The 14,936-nt window shown below is 37.8% G+C and overlaps 1 protein-coding gene across 1 annotated transcript; it reads left to right on the top strand.

The window, feature by feature from the left end:
* The first annotated feature begins 100 nt into the window (after positions 1–100).
* LOC119998504 (cation-chloride cotransporter 1-like) lies at positions 101–14,147 on the top strand. Its single transcript, XM_038845860.1, has 13 exons — positions 101–470; positions 1,117–1,266; positions 3,359–3,437; positions 4,554–4,645; positions 5,870–5,984; positions 8,122–8,222; positions 8,403–8,464; positions 8,880–9,107; positions 9,998–10,112; positions 10,294–10,488; positions 11,138–11,538; positions 12,306–12,467; positions 12,807–14,147. Exons 1-13 carry the CDS (start codon positions 310–312, stop codon positions 13,895–13,897), a joined length of 2,952 nt encoding a protein of 983 aa, XP_038701788.1. The 5' UTR covers positions 101–309; the 3' UTR covers positions 13,898–14,147.
* Positions 14,148–14,936: the final 789 nt, after the last annotated feature.

Raw genomic sequence — 14,936 nt, 5'->3', positions numbered from 1 at the left:
ATTCCTTTCAAAAAAGTGTTAGATTTCATGTTTTTAAAAACAGTGGGTTAGTTTTCAAAATTTGATTTAAAAAAGTGTTACTTTTCCGAAAAACCCCAAGAATTTCGCTGAAGCCCGGTTTTCCTCTTCAGAGACTTTTCTCTCCCTCTCTGTCTCTTTTTCTCTCATCAATTCAATCCTGCATTTCCTAGCAAACAAAATCTCGGAGTGTTCTTTAGATCTAACACATATATATGCTTATCTAAATCTACGGAACGAACGATTTTGTGGGAGATTGGATCTGTTAGTTTGTGCTCTTGAAATCAGATAATGGACAATGGGGATATAGAAAGCGGAGATGACGAATTCCAGTCGCGGATGCCTGGCGGTCGCAAATACCGGCCAGTGGTTGCCAATGACCGCGCCGTCCTTGAGATGTCCTCGATCGATCCTGGATCCTCCTCCTCCGAGATTCATCATAGTTCTCTCAAGTAAGCCTCTCTTTCTCATTTTCTCCTCTATTGCCTTTGATTTTGGTGAGTTTTTGATTGGATGATGTGTTTTCTTTTGGCGTGAGTAGCGTTTTTTTTTTTTTTTTTTTTTTTTTTGTTTCGACAGTTTGTCGTTTTTGCAATGAAGGTGGAAGTTTCTGGGAAAATGTGGAAAAAGAGTTGTAAGGGGAATGAGTGAATACTGTGTTGAGGTGTATGTAGTATGTACTTCGCTTCAAATAGTGGACGAAGAAATAATGTAATGGAAATTTCTCCTTATGACCTACATGAAAGAATGGACCTATAACACCAGTTCTATTCAGATACTGATTTCAGTTGCAGGTAGTTGTTGTGTTTACGAAAGCATATGCTTCTAGATGCTACAGATTTGCAGTAAAGCTTATGCGGAAAACCATGCCAATCTTAATGGGATGCAATGGGAAGAACATCACTTTCCATATGACATCCTATTTCCCTGTTGGAATTTTGAATCATACACATTTATGGAACTTGGAAAAGGAGGGAAAGATACTTTGTCATAATTAGTATACTTGTGCCCAAATACTCACCTCCTTATGTAGCTTATGAAGAGATTAGTTATTATGTTAAAGGAGAGATTGCTATTAATGTAATGTTATCATGGCAGGAAAATAAAAGTAGGTGGGCAAGCAAACATGGATCCTGATGCTAGAGAAGGCTCTGCTCCTCCTAATGCAGGAGCTAATGGCCTGCATAGGGAGTCCAAGTTGGAGCTATTTGGCTTCGATTCTCTTGTCAACATTCTTGGTCTCAAGAGGTATGAGCTTTAATGCAATTCATTGAATAATGCTAATGGTCAAAGACTAAATAGTATTTTTTATTTTTAATTTCAAATCCTATCATGTGTTTTTGGGGCTGATTTTGTTAACATAAATTTTTTTCCATGTCAATAAGTACTACCTATTGTCACTTGTGAAACACAAAATAGAATCGAACTTGATACTGGCTCTGTTTCTTCCCTCTTTTTTTGGTGCATCAATCAAAGAACTTATAGCAATGTTTACTATTCCAAATCCTAAATATATCTTTTAATCATGAGTTAATTTCCTTTCATAGACATGCAATGCAGTAATTGGCAGAAATACCAAAACTGTAAAGGGAGAATGATTGAAATGGAAATGCTTTAAAAACAAGGAACTGGCCTTTGTTTTTTTCATGAATCTCGTTGTTCGACCTTTTTCTGAGGGACAACTATCACTTGATGTAGTTTTTGAAACTACCGATGTAGACTTTGTGTAGGATTGAGCAACCAAAACCTTAACCTCCAAATTAAGCCCAAAAATTAAGAACCCTAGGACAAAATTCACAATTTACAGGTCTGAAACTAGAGTAAAATTCTTGGATTTCTTGAATTAAACAAAAATGACCCTGAATCTCTCAGGTATGGTTGGATAAACTCATCTTCCCCTCTCAGCCTATCACCGAGCGTGTCTAAGGAATCTCTCCTATAGCAAATTTGTATAAAAACTCTCATTCTCTTAATTCATGACTTACATCCATATATATAGTTTTCTAGTAATCCTAATTACATAAGAAATTTCCTTCAAATAAAACTAAGATTCCTAAAAGTAAACTAATATGACGCCAATTATAACTAGGACTTGACTTAACAAAATAACCTAATACAAGACTCTCAAAACAAATAACTAATACTAAATTCGAAATTCCAGCACACCTCGAAATTCCGACAATACCCTTATTGTGAAAACTAAAAGAAACTTAGTTAAAATAGACCCGATAATAGACTAACTTATAAAAAACTATATTAATGGTCTTCCTGCATCAGCACTATCACATATATTTATGTTGTGTGCGAAGTTGAAATTTAGCCTGCATTCTTCATGCCTTAAAGCTTTATATTGTAATACTTCTTTGGTAAAAAGGATGTATGGTTGAGTGTTGGATTATTAAGAGACATCATATCCAAAAAATGTATGTAGCAGAAATATGAATGCTTCATTGGATATGTGGCCACATGAAGGAAGATAGGATAAGAAATGAGATTATTAGATCTAAGGTAGGAGTATCACCAATTGAAGACAAGTTGCGAGAAAACCGTTTAAGATGTTATGAGCATGTACAACATAGAGATAGTGGTGCGGTGGTAAGTAGAATTGCCACTCAGCCATCCCTCCAAGTTGTTGATCGGAATTGGATGTGCGGTTGCTTTCACGAAGGGCTATCTGATCCGATCCACTTCATATAGGAGAGGGTAGGAAGCAAAGAGGGATGCCTAAAAATACATGGCTTGTATTAGTAAGAAGCAATATGGATTCAGTAAAAATTGATGAAAATAATTGAATGGTGGAAGCAAATGGGTTCCCATTGATTTTCTCATAGACTCATGTAGCCGACCCCAAACTTTTGGGATAAAGGCTTGGATTTGATGATTTGGTAAAAAGGAGAGTGAGCCTTGGCATAGTTTTAATTTTGCTGCATTGCAAGCCTGGAAACATAATGTCCACAATGCAGCAAAAAAGCTGCATACATTTGTTTTCTCTAATCCTGCACTAGTAGTGTAAGCCTCGTGCACTCAGGTTGGCATACTTCTTTCATGTAAAAAAATGAGTCTTTAAATTGTATCTATATAGAACTATGTAAAACATGATGCCTAGAGTGTTGTCTACCTGCTATGCATCTTGTGAATTTGATGTAAGTGAGTGTGTTTTGGTAATATCCCTTATCTGTTTGTGCATATATGCTTCACAGTTCTTGCCACTATCCTATTGAATATTGATGAAAGCTGCATTTTAGTTTTGGATGATCTGCTATAATTAAAATTTTTTCTCAATGTTTGGATTTAGAGTTATGCTTGGTATATTTTATTACATTTTATGTTGCTGTTCCAGTATGACGGAGGAGCAGACTGCTGCACCTTCTAGTCCTAGAGATGGTGAAGATGTTACCATTACTGATGGCCGACTGAAGGTATTCCATTTCCTGCTTTGATGATGCCTACGTTTAGTTGGTAGAAGTGAAATGCACCGCTGTAGGGCCATTGTCATAATTAGCGTATCTCTATCATTCTTCTTCCATTTCGTAATTATTGTGGCTGCAATGAGTTATGGATTTCTATTATCTTTGAGCAAGACAGTTGTAGTAAACTAATCATCCCACTAGTCTCTTTCTCCTTGAAGACCAGCACTAAATCTGCCTTTACAATACTAAAAACTATATAAATTGCTATGATATTTTATTGTTAAAATAATTTTCATTACTTGTGAAGAATCCGAGTCTTCTAGTTCATCTTTTGCCTCTGGTGATTTGCTGGACAATCTGGTTGGAGAGGAACAATAGGTGTTTTAATGGGTGGGAAAGTTCGTTTTGTGCTGTTGTGTTGGCTTGGCTTAATATCCTCTGTTTTTGGTGTCCAGGGGCGGATCAAGTGGATTGTAATGTTAGAGAAACAATTCTAAATCTGATGTAACTGTTGTGTGGTTTTTTGTTCTTGTATTAGTCTTCTGAAAGCCCTTTTTTGGTCTTCCTGTACCTCTTTAACGCACTGTCTTGGTGCCATTGAATGAAAAGTTTTTTCCAATTAAAAATATATGTTTGGTATGTAACCATTCAACATAAACAATAATAAATTATGATGCTATCAATCAAAAATGGTTTTTCATTTTTTTAACTCAACATTTTATTTTTCCCTTTTGGAGAGAGACAGTTTGTAGCATTCTCACCCCAGCATTTTATTTAGTTTTCTGGAAATGAAAACTGGAAAATTCTTTTCAAAGAAGACACACGGTTGATTATAGATTTTTTATTTGAAGAAAGAGGATCTTTCCTTTAGTCTTTGAAAATCGTGTTAAACCTTATTTGTTGGAAACTGAGCGCCAAAAGTGATCTATATTATTATTTGTTGCTTGACATATTTGTTATCATGAAATTAACTTTAGTTGCAGATTCCTTACCCCTAAGCTTGAGATACAAAAGAAATATTGTTCTAAAGCATTTGAGATATATGCTTTATTGACTTGCAGCACTGCATTATACTCTTATATTTCTGATACTTTTCTATACTTTCCATGTGAATGTATCATACAGGGTAATGATCTCAAACTGGGAACAATGATGGGTGTGTTTGTCCCATGCTTGCAGAACATAATGGGAATCATATATTATATTCGATTTTCTTGGTAATTCCTGCTATACCTGATGTTTACTTTTCTTGTTTCCAACTCCTATATTTGTTTCAGTGTATATGCATGTATGATGCAAGTATTGGTATAAGTTGAGCATGTGACTTTTAGGGTTACTGCCTAATAGTAAGATCTGGGGGTTGTTTTGATGATTTAATTAAATGGGGAAAGAGGGGCAAATATGAGGAGCTTAGGTTTTGTGCTGTTGTAAGAATGGCTTACGTTTATTGGCTTGAATAATACTTGGAAGATGATCAAGATTCAAGAGAGATTGTTTTAGCTACTGTAGGCAACTAGTTCTTTTTGTCGGGGGGGGGGGGGGGGAGAGAGAGAGAGAGAGAGAGAGAGAGAGAGGGAAATAAACAGATGTTTCCACGCAAGCCTTACACACAATTTTTTTCGGAAAATATTCATGAAAAGCAGTGAATAGATGAATATAATTATAACGGGATTGAACTCCTAAGTCCTAATAGGAAACTTATGAATAAGGATGCTTTGACCAGTAAGTACTGATTATTTAAGATTCAATCTGAGCTTGTTCCCGTAAAACCGAAAATGTATAAAAATGCCCATGCCCTGACCTACCATAAAATATCAGAAATAATTGTTAAGATTAGTTCCTTTGCCATTTAGCCCAATAAGTTAACTTGTTGGGTTGGGGCATTTCACATCATCTATACTATATTGTGACACTCCCCCTCATGTGTGGGCTAGACAATTCAACGGACCAACACGTGCACAACAAACAAGGCCCAACACTAGGGGCTCTCACAAAGGCCCACCTTGGGGCAACAACAAACACACTCAAAGGCCCACACTTGCGGCAACAACAAATAGGGGTTTAAATTGCGGAAGCTAAGGTGTGAACCTAAGACCTTCCGGTCCAATACCATGTTAAGATTACTTACTTTGCCAACCCAATAAGTTTACTTGTTGGGTTGGGGCATTTCACGTCATTTATACTATATTCTAACAGTAACCAATGACATGCGTCTTTAGTATCAAACTTGAACGTCTCTCTCTTTGGAACTCATAACACTCTCGCTTCCACTCAAAATAATTCGTATTCATTGAATTTTGTAGATTAGCATCAGGAGTGAGGATTATACTACTTCTCTAATTTTGGGCACAACGCAATGATACATAACTTACGCTTCATTAGTTCTATTCCTTGCCTTCCTGACTTATTGTTTGTGGTTATCTTTGGAATTTGCACCGTAGGATTGTTGGCATGGCTGGCATTGGTGAATCACTACTGTTGGTAGCATTCTGTGGCTCATGTACGTTTCTTACTGGAATTTCTCTGAGTGCTATTGCGACTAATGGTGCCATGAAGGTATGTGTATGTCTAATGTGATTAAACTTGTAGTGTTCTCTGTTGTTAGCCTTATTTGTTGACTCTTTTTTTTAATTAATTTCGAAAGAAAAGAAAGAAGAGGTGCAATTTAGCATGCGAAAATAATCTCTAGAGGGAAAAAAAGAAGGTTGTGCCACTTTGGTATGCTGTGAGCATCTGGTATGGAAGAGATTAGTTCCTAAGGATATCGGACCAGTAAAATTTGGGTGAGAACCAAGAAATAGTACTTCTCATGCTTTAGTGCTCTATTGTTTCTTTCTAACCATAATTGGTATTAAGGACAATGAGGCTGGTAACTGGTAAGACAGTATGCCATTCTTAGTTCTTCTGGCTAAGCCCTTCAAAATCTAGAAAACCCTAAATGGTGAAAAGAAATGTGGACTACATCACTTGCATTAGGCAATGGAGAAGGTAGTTGACAGCATACCATCTTCCATACAAAAGTCGTTGATACTTGTGAAACACATGCTGTTATTAATGACTAATCAACAGCATACCATCTTCTATGTATAAGCCATTGATACTTGTGAAAGACACATGCTATGATTATTGAGTAATCAATTTTGTTCTTTGTTGAGTGAAATTTTATTGTGGAAACTGTTTTTTCCAACCTTTGGATATAAACATCTTCTCAAGGTTGTATCTTGGAGTTGAATTTTGAAAAATCCCAAATGTAGCCTCTTGGTTGGGCATATGTTACTATATGTATTCGAATGAGACTTTGAGTAGGTTTCCTCAGACCTTGAACCAGGGAAATGTTTGAATCATCTCTCATGCTAATAATAATAACTCAAAGAACAAACATGACTTGTTAAAAAGAGGGTATTAGTTGTTTTCTTTTTCTTTTTAAAGACGTGCAAGAATCATTTTCTTTTGTTTAAGTCTTGTCATTAACCTGAGAGATGTTGAGGGCAGAAGAAACAACCCTAACACTTGTCACTATCAGTAGAACAGATCAAAAAACAAGCAGATAAAGCCGGAACTCAGCTCAAAAGATCAACTTTGTTTGTTGTAGCAACCACACTGGATAGAACTCCGGATAAAATCCTAACAAAGTAAAAGACATAAAAGTCCCTTAAAACATAGGGATACAAACGACTTAAACTAAATGCAAATTACAAAGGACAATTTAACAAGTCGAAGATGCAAGTCAACCAATAAGAGATTGGTTTACTAGTGGGGTTCTTGAATGAAGAAACACTTACTGGTTGGGGAAACAAATCTTGAAAGTCACTTCACATTGAACTTTCTGGACATTAATGCTAGAGTTAGCTTGTAAATCTTTTGATGGAAATATAAAAGATGCTCAATAATTAAATATCAGAGAACTTAAAAATATTGTTCATTTTTTCCGGAGCCCCTACTTGTGCAGTGGGGGCCTCTCACCTCCTTGTCCATGAGGACGGGGTTCTAATCCCACCCCTCTTCCCAAAACTTGCTCACAAGGAAAAAAAAAGTTGTTTTTTTAGTCGCTGCAATTTGCTGGCTTCCTAGCCTATGGAAAAGAACATTTTCCCTAGCTGTAATGAGGTCATTAATGAATCGGGTCAACACTTATGATTTGTATCATATATGTGCATTACTGTGTTTGCACTTTGCACATCATCAAGATTGCAAAACACAGCCCAATCACTACAATTCATGAGGCAAATATTTGCAAAAATGGAAATTAATGATGTCAAGTATTTTGTTATCTCTATTATTTAACTCATCATTCAACAAATATCTGTTTTTCATTCCAATGTTATGTAATGGTCATTAGCTGCATGCTTTTGGTCAAACATTGCCAAGGTTTCGGTTTTTTTTGAAATAGATCTAGAGGCCCATTACTTGACGAGACTTTAAATTTCCCTGTAGTTCCTAATGGCGTTACTCTGTGAGTGAGATTTAAGTGATATGTCTATTATTTAGGTACAAGATTTTCTTCTCCAAAGGTGGAAACAGATTTGATTTCTTTTGAGTTCTAATTGCAATAACTTTCATAGACTGCATGTATTATATTTGAATTCTTTGCTTGATATGCATTTCGCTTGATACTTGTAGCAGAAATTGCACATGTTACTCTGATTTTAGAATCCTAAGTTTTTTCTCTTTATGGGTCATATTTTACGTCTAGGGTGGGGGACCATATTATCTCATTGGTCGTGCCCTTGGCCCTGAGGTTGGCGTGAGCATTGGATTATGTTTCTTCCTTGGAAATGCGGTTGCTGGATCTCTGTGAGTATTGGACTTTGAATTCTTTTATGATGACGGTATGAATGTGTTGTAGACTTGTAGGGCTGAGGTCGTTGAAGATGATGTCTAAATCTCACTTTCTTCTTGATAGATTAATGTGCAAATTGCCACGGTACTTACTTTAACACCCTCGTTCTCATTTGTTTTTATTCATGCTTTTAGTTATGTGCTGGGAGCCGTGGAAACCTTCTTAAAAGCTGTGCCTGCTGCTGGGATTTTTAGAGGTAATATATTGACTTTGTTACAGTTGATGATGGTAGTGGACCAGTGGTATTAGCCCGTTGCATCCCCTGGAAGAATGAAATTGATTACTGACAATTGAACTGTACTGACTTTCAAATCGGTTGTATGTTGAATGCCTCACATGTTCTGTTTGCTCTACCCTTCATCGTTGTGCTTTTATGGACATGAATAACATGTTCTCTCTCCCCCTAACACCTCACATGCTCTGTTATTTCCATATAACAAAAAAAAAAAAGTGTCATGTGACATCTGGAACTGATTTCTGCTCCATTGACATCTGTTACGGGTAGGGAATTCCATTTTATTGAAAAGGTTACTGGTAGTGAATAAAAATTGAAGTGAGCTAAATGAGTATTTTACTGATTTGTTTATTATTTCCTTTTCTTTTTTGTGCAGAGACCATCACAAAGGTTAATGGCACAGTAACTCCAGAACCCATACAAAGTCCAAGTTCACATGATCTACAAATTTATGGGATTGTTGTGACTATCCTCCTGTGCTTTATTGTGTTTGGTGGAGTGAAAATGATAAATCGGGTTGCACCTGCTTTTCTCATTCCAGTTTTGCTTTCACTTGTTTGCATCTTTATTGGGGGCTTTTTAGCAGGGACGGATAAACCATCAGGTTAGTCTCTGGCCTTCTCTCTCTCTGGCCAAATTTCTTTTAGTGTTTCTTTTTCAGTTTTTCTTTTACTGGTAAGTGGAACTCTAGTCATGCTTCCAACTGGTATTATGTCACAGCCCTGCCCTCCACTTATATGGTGAGTGGCTTATGGTGAGCAGAGATGCCGTTAGTCTACAAAGCCATTAGTTCATTGCACTCTTGGAGTTTCCAGCGATATATGGCATTATAGAACCCTTTGGACAAAAACTAGTTGGGTGAATGAAGACCTATGTTGTACACTATAACCATAAGTACCTAGTTTCTGCAGATATATGTTATAATTAGTTGTGTGCTGTTTAAGGAATCACTTATAGGAGCCAATACCAAAAATTTTATCTGTTTCTCTCCATTTTTTAGGAGATGATTTTATAACGAAACAGCTTCTCACTGAGCTTGTATTCAAATTTTTAGGCTGCTTCTAGGATTTTGCTCAGCTTTCTTGCTTCAGGTTTTACCTGGTGATTGATTTTCTTTGACTATCTTCATTTTCATTAAAAATGTTTCCTTGACTGAATTACAAAGTACTTGGCTTTCAGGAACTTTCATTTGCAGCTCTATTATAATGAACTTTTTTTTTATCATGTAGTCTTTTGCATCCTATGCATCTTGTATGGTCTACGTTTCTTTGTTTTGTAACATAAGTACTGCATTTAGATGACATTTGGGACTCAAAACATTTTAGGCTGACATTCATGTTAACTATTTCCTCTTAACTTTTTTTTTTTTGGGTAACAGAGGAACCACCTAGCCTTCTTCTTAACTTTTGTTTGCATTAAAAGTCTATAAGCATCATCTTCAACTGCTTTTCTTGCCGATTATAATGGGTAACCTTCTATCGATGCTTGATGCAGTTGGAATCACGGGCTTAAATATTACAAGTTTTAAAGAAAATTGGAGTCCTGATTATCAGACTACCAATAATGCGGGAATCCCTGATCCTGATGGAAAATCGTACTGGAATTTCAAGTAAGCTGTGACAATGATTCTCTTTTCTTTCGTTACCAAAGCTCTTAATGGTTTATTCTTGCATTGTTATGTTAAGTAAGTTGCCAAAACCTCTGGTGTTTGCTTGACCAATATTTACTGAAGCATGAAAACGGGTATCTTCTTTATTGGTTTTTCTAACGCCGTATTGTTCTCATTGCAGTGCCTTGGTTGGTCTCTTTTTCCCTGCTGTAACAGGAATTATGGCAGGTTCAAATCGATCAGCCTCACTTAAAGACACCCAACGTTCAATTCCCATTGGAACATTGGCTGCGACACTTACTACCACTGCCCTATATATCATATCGGTGTTCTTTTTTGGAGCACTTGCAACCAGAGAAAAGCTTTTGACGGACAGGTATATCTATATTCTACTAAGTTGTTGCTTTCAACTTGCGCACATATGGCTTTTTATTCCTATAGTTTTTGCCGGCGTATGGGAACTTCATCTCAAATTACTTATTATTAGCAGAGCATCATGTTACGTGTTTTTTCATGCGTTCTCTTAATGGAACAAAGATCTATTGGTGTAAATGTGTATTAAGTGGTAACTAGAAAGTACTCTCTGGGTTTGTTAGTCATCTGCTCCTCTAGGGTTTATTGGACAGTATTAGAACTTATTCATAAACATATAATCAATATAATTAGGTACTAGGGAGTTCAGTTTTAGGCTTTAAAGTCATTGAAGAAGTTGCTAACCAGGGTGTCTTATAAAACGTCCTTGTATTGAACTGTGAGAAAATTCCCATTTCTTATTACTTTTATTAACTTAAGTCCTGTGAGTTTCCCCTTGTTTAGGATACTTTGTTCTATGGCCCCAAAGAGAGAGAAGGGTGTGGTCTATTATTGTGAAAAATATCGGTGACAGCAATAGTTTGTGAATTCTCACTTGGGAAAGTTTGACCATTTATTTGATAATTTTTATATTGATCTTTTATTAGTGGAATTCTTTTTTGGGAAGAAGGAAATGCACTGGAAATAAAATGTTGAACGTATTCCCTGTGCAGGCTACTTACAGCGACAGTTGCATGGCCTTTCCCAGCTGTTGTTTACATCGGAATCATCCTTTCAACCTTAGGAGCAGCTCTACAAAGCTTGACAGGTGCCCCACGCCTGCTTGCTGCAATAGCGAATGACGATATTCTTCCTATTCTCAATTATTTCAAAGTCGCAGATGGGAATGAGCCTTATATTGCTACCGTGTTTACTTCGTTGATCTGTATTGGGTGTGTCATTATTGGGAATCTAGATCTCATCACACCAACTATAACAATGTTTTTCCTGTTATGTTATGCGGGTGTGAACTTGTCTTGCTTCCTTCTGGATCTTCTTGATGCTCCTAGTTGGCGTCCTCGCTGGAAGTTTCATCACTGGAGCCTCTCTCTTCTTGGAGCATCACTTTGTATAGGTATAATTCCTTTACATAATACTGCTTTTCCAACTAGGACAACTCCATAAATCTTAGATTCTGTACTAAATGTGTTCAAAGTAGTTCTTTCAAGGTTCATCTCCATGTGGCAGAAAGAATGCGATAATAGTACCCATTATATCTGGTGAAATTCCCCCTAATGGTGCGACTTAAGGCGGAAACCAGCCAGTGTCACATGTTTTCTATCAATGTCCTGTAGTTAACTTATCAGTTAAATTGTGGGGCAGCACAATGATTTGGGACATGACTGGGATGTGCTCTTTGCTTTCTTCAGAATTCAGATGCATCATAGAATCAAAATATCAAATACAACAGAAAGGGAATTCATTTACAGTCACTATGAGACAGACATTCTTGTAGTTCTAGTAAAATTATCTCATAGAATGATGTTAACCACTCAGGATTGTGATACTGCTAAATTTTTTTGGGCTGCTGTTAAAGAATGTCCATAGGGCGGTCAAGCTGTAGGCACAAGGGAAAAAAGCTGCTTTTTGTGCATTGAGATTTGTTATTAACCGATTCACAAGACTGTTAGTCTAGGTGGCACAATGCAAACGCAAATTGCTCTGAAGAATGGGTAATAAATGTCCAAATCTCTCGGGAAGGTAATTGAGGCATGTTGGTGGGTTGTCCCATATAGTTTTTGCCATAGTACATATGGGGTTGCATGCTTCTGGTTCTGGGTGGGAAAGTGGATACATGCTCTTTTGGGGATTGTATTTTTACCAGCTGCTGTTTGCCTGCAGTGATCATGTTCTTGATCTCGTGGTCATTCACTGTTGTGTCTCTGGCCCTTGCAAGCCTTATCTACTATTATGTGAGCATCAAAGGAAAGGCTGGAGACTGGGGCGATGGGTTCAAGAGTGCATACTTTCAACTAGCCCTTCGCAGTCTTCGATCCCTGGGAGGTAAGTACTTGCAATGAAAAAAACACATTGCATGACTAGTTGTTTTTTTGATAACTCTCCTGTTTAACGTTCTTTCAAAAGAAGAAACCACATTCTATTCTTCTTCCTCTTTACCTGTGTATGTCCGAGTCTGTATTTTCACGTGTGTGCTATTGTTGCTTGTCTTTGGTTTCCTAATGGCTTCTGTCTAAAATATATGTTTTCTATCCTGTTTTTCCTTTGCCTGTTTAAGCTGTGTTCCTACCGTGCATGCTATGAAGTACATATATATATATAAACTGCATGAAGTGCGGTTTTATGTAAGTCATAGTTTTAGTTGACCTCTCATCATATATGCAGCAAACCAAGTGCACCCAAAGAATTGGTATCCAATCCCCCTTATATTCTGCCGGCCATGGGGAAAGCTGCCAGAAAATGTTCCATGCCACCCAAAACTTGCTGATTTTGCAAACTGTATGAAGAAAAAAGGTCGTGGGATGTCCATATTTGTCTCTATAATTGATGGAGATTACCATGAACTTGCTGAAGATGCCAAGACAGCCTGCAAGCAGCTAAGTACCTACATTGACTATAAGCGTTGTGAAGGTGTAGCGGAAATAGTTGTTGCCCCTAATATGTCTGAAGGCTTCCGTGGTATTGTTCAGACCATGGGCCTGGGAAATCTCAAGCCTAACATTGTGGTGATGCGCTATCCAGAAATATGGCGTCGTGAAAATTTAACCGAAATCCCCGCCACCTTTGTTGATTTCATTAATAACTGCACAATTGCAAACAAGGCTGTTGTAATTGTCAAGGGACTTGATGAATGGCCCAATGAGTATCAAAGACAGTATGGGACCATTGATTTGTACTGGATTGTGAGAGACGGAGGTCTTATGCTTCTCCTTTCTCAGCTTCTTCTTACCAAGGAGAGCTTTGAGAGTAGTAAGATTCAAGTGTTCTGCATTGCGGAGGAGGATTCTGATGCAGAGGGGCTCAAGGCTGACGTGAAGAAGTTTCTGTACGACCTTCGGATGCAGGCTGAAGTTATTGTTGTAACAATGAAATCATGGGATGTTCAAGCTGAGGGTGCTTCTCCGCCAGACGATTCATTGGAAGCATTCAATGCTGCTCGTAAACGGGTTGCTGATTACTTAGCTGACATGAAGGAGGCAGCAAAGAGAGATGGTACTCCATTGATGGCCGATGGGAAGCCTGTGGTGGTGAATGAGCAACAGGTGGAGAAGTTTCTTTACACAACTTTGAAGTTGAATTCAACAATACTTAAATATTCTAGAATGGCTGCAGTTGTGCTTGTGAGTCTACCACCTCCGCCGGTTAATCATCCATCCTACTTTTACATGGAGTACATGGATCTCTTGGTAGAAAATGTACAAAGGCTGTTGATTGTGAGAGGATACCGTAGAGAGGTTGTAACTCTGTTCACCTAGTCGTCATCATTTGCGCATTATTCATATTCTTTACCTTAGCCCCCTCGCCCCTCTTCTTTTTTGTAACTTAATTCATTCATATTTTTACCCCCGTTTTACCAATGGGGCATTTAGTTTTGTTCACTAGTTTTTTTTTAGTAGATGTTATACAGACCTGTGGGAAATGCCTTTCAGGTACTGGTTATGATCTAGAATCTGCTTTCTAGACCTTACTGTGCCTTTGGCAATGAAGTTACAACTTCAGGGTTGATACAAATTTTTAGAATTGAACTTTTAGGTACCGATATTCTCCAAGGTGTTCTAAGTCGTTGAGTGCCGCGGATGGGACTCCTGGCGAGAGAACGGCATAGATGGCAACGGAATCGAATATCAGTGTTTCGGCAAACAAAGAGACTACAGAAGCTTAACGACGCAAAGCGGACGGTCGTTGAACCGAAGAAGAAGAATAAGAGGAAGAAGAGGGAGGCAGAGAAGGATATCGGGATTAACAAGCCTTGAGAATGAAGATTTCTCATGCGGGAGCCCGTGAAAGTTTAGTGTAGGCCCCCTTAAGATGTTGATGGGCCTGAATCTGGGCCACAATAACCATCGGTGGGTTGTCGAAGGGCCTGGTAAATAGCAAATGCACTAGTTAGGGGCCCCCGGGGATGTTGATGGGTCTGAATCTGGGCCACGATTGCTTCTGTAGGGCTGTCAATGGGCCTGGTAAATGCACGAATTGGAAAGTTCAACCACGTCTACAGAGTACAGACCAGTCCGTTGGCGGACAAATTGGCCTGCTGGTTTTCGGCTTTAAGGTTGACCGTTTGATCAGTTTTGGTAAATATGATCATATAAAATTTGCTGTGTATGCCCTGCCCTATGCTTTGAATGCCAAATTTGTAAAAATATGGCAATCAAATAACGTACCGTGACGTCAACGAGTCTGAATTTGCATACCAAATTATAAAAATCTATGAAGGTCATCTATCACAAATCCATACCTCTAACAACCAATTATATTATCCGCTTTGAAATTTGGATTCCCATATATCGAATT

Source organism: Tripterygium wilfordii, chromosome 1, assembly GCF_013401445.1.
Source record: "Tripterygium wilfordii isolate XIE 37 chromosome 1, ASM1340144v1, whole genome shotgun sequence".
Lineage (NCBI taxonomy): Eukaryota > Viridiplantae > Streptophyta > Magnoliopsida > Celastrales > Celastraceae > Tripterygium > Tripterygium wilfordii.
Note: the sequence above shows the minus strand (reverse complement) of the source record. Positions and strands in the feature narration are given on the sequence as shown.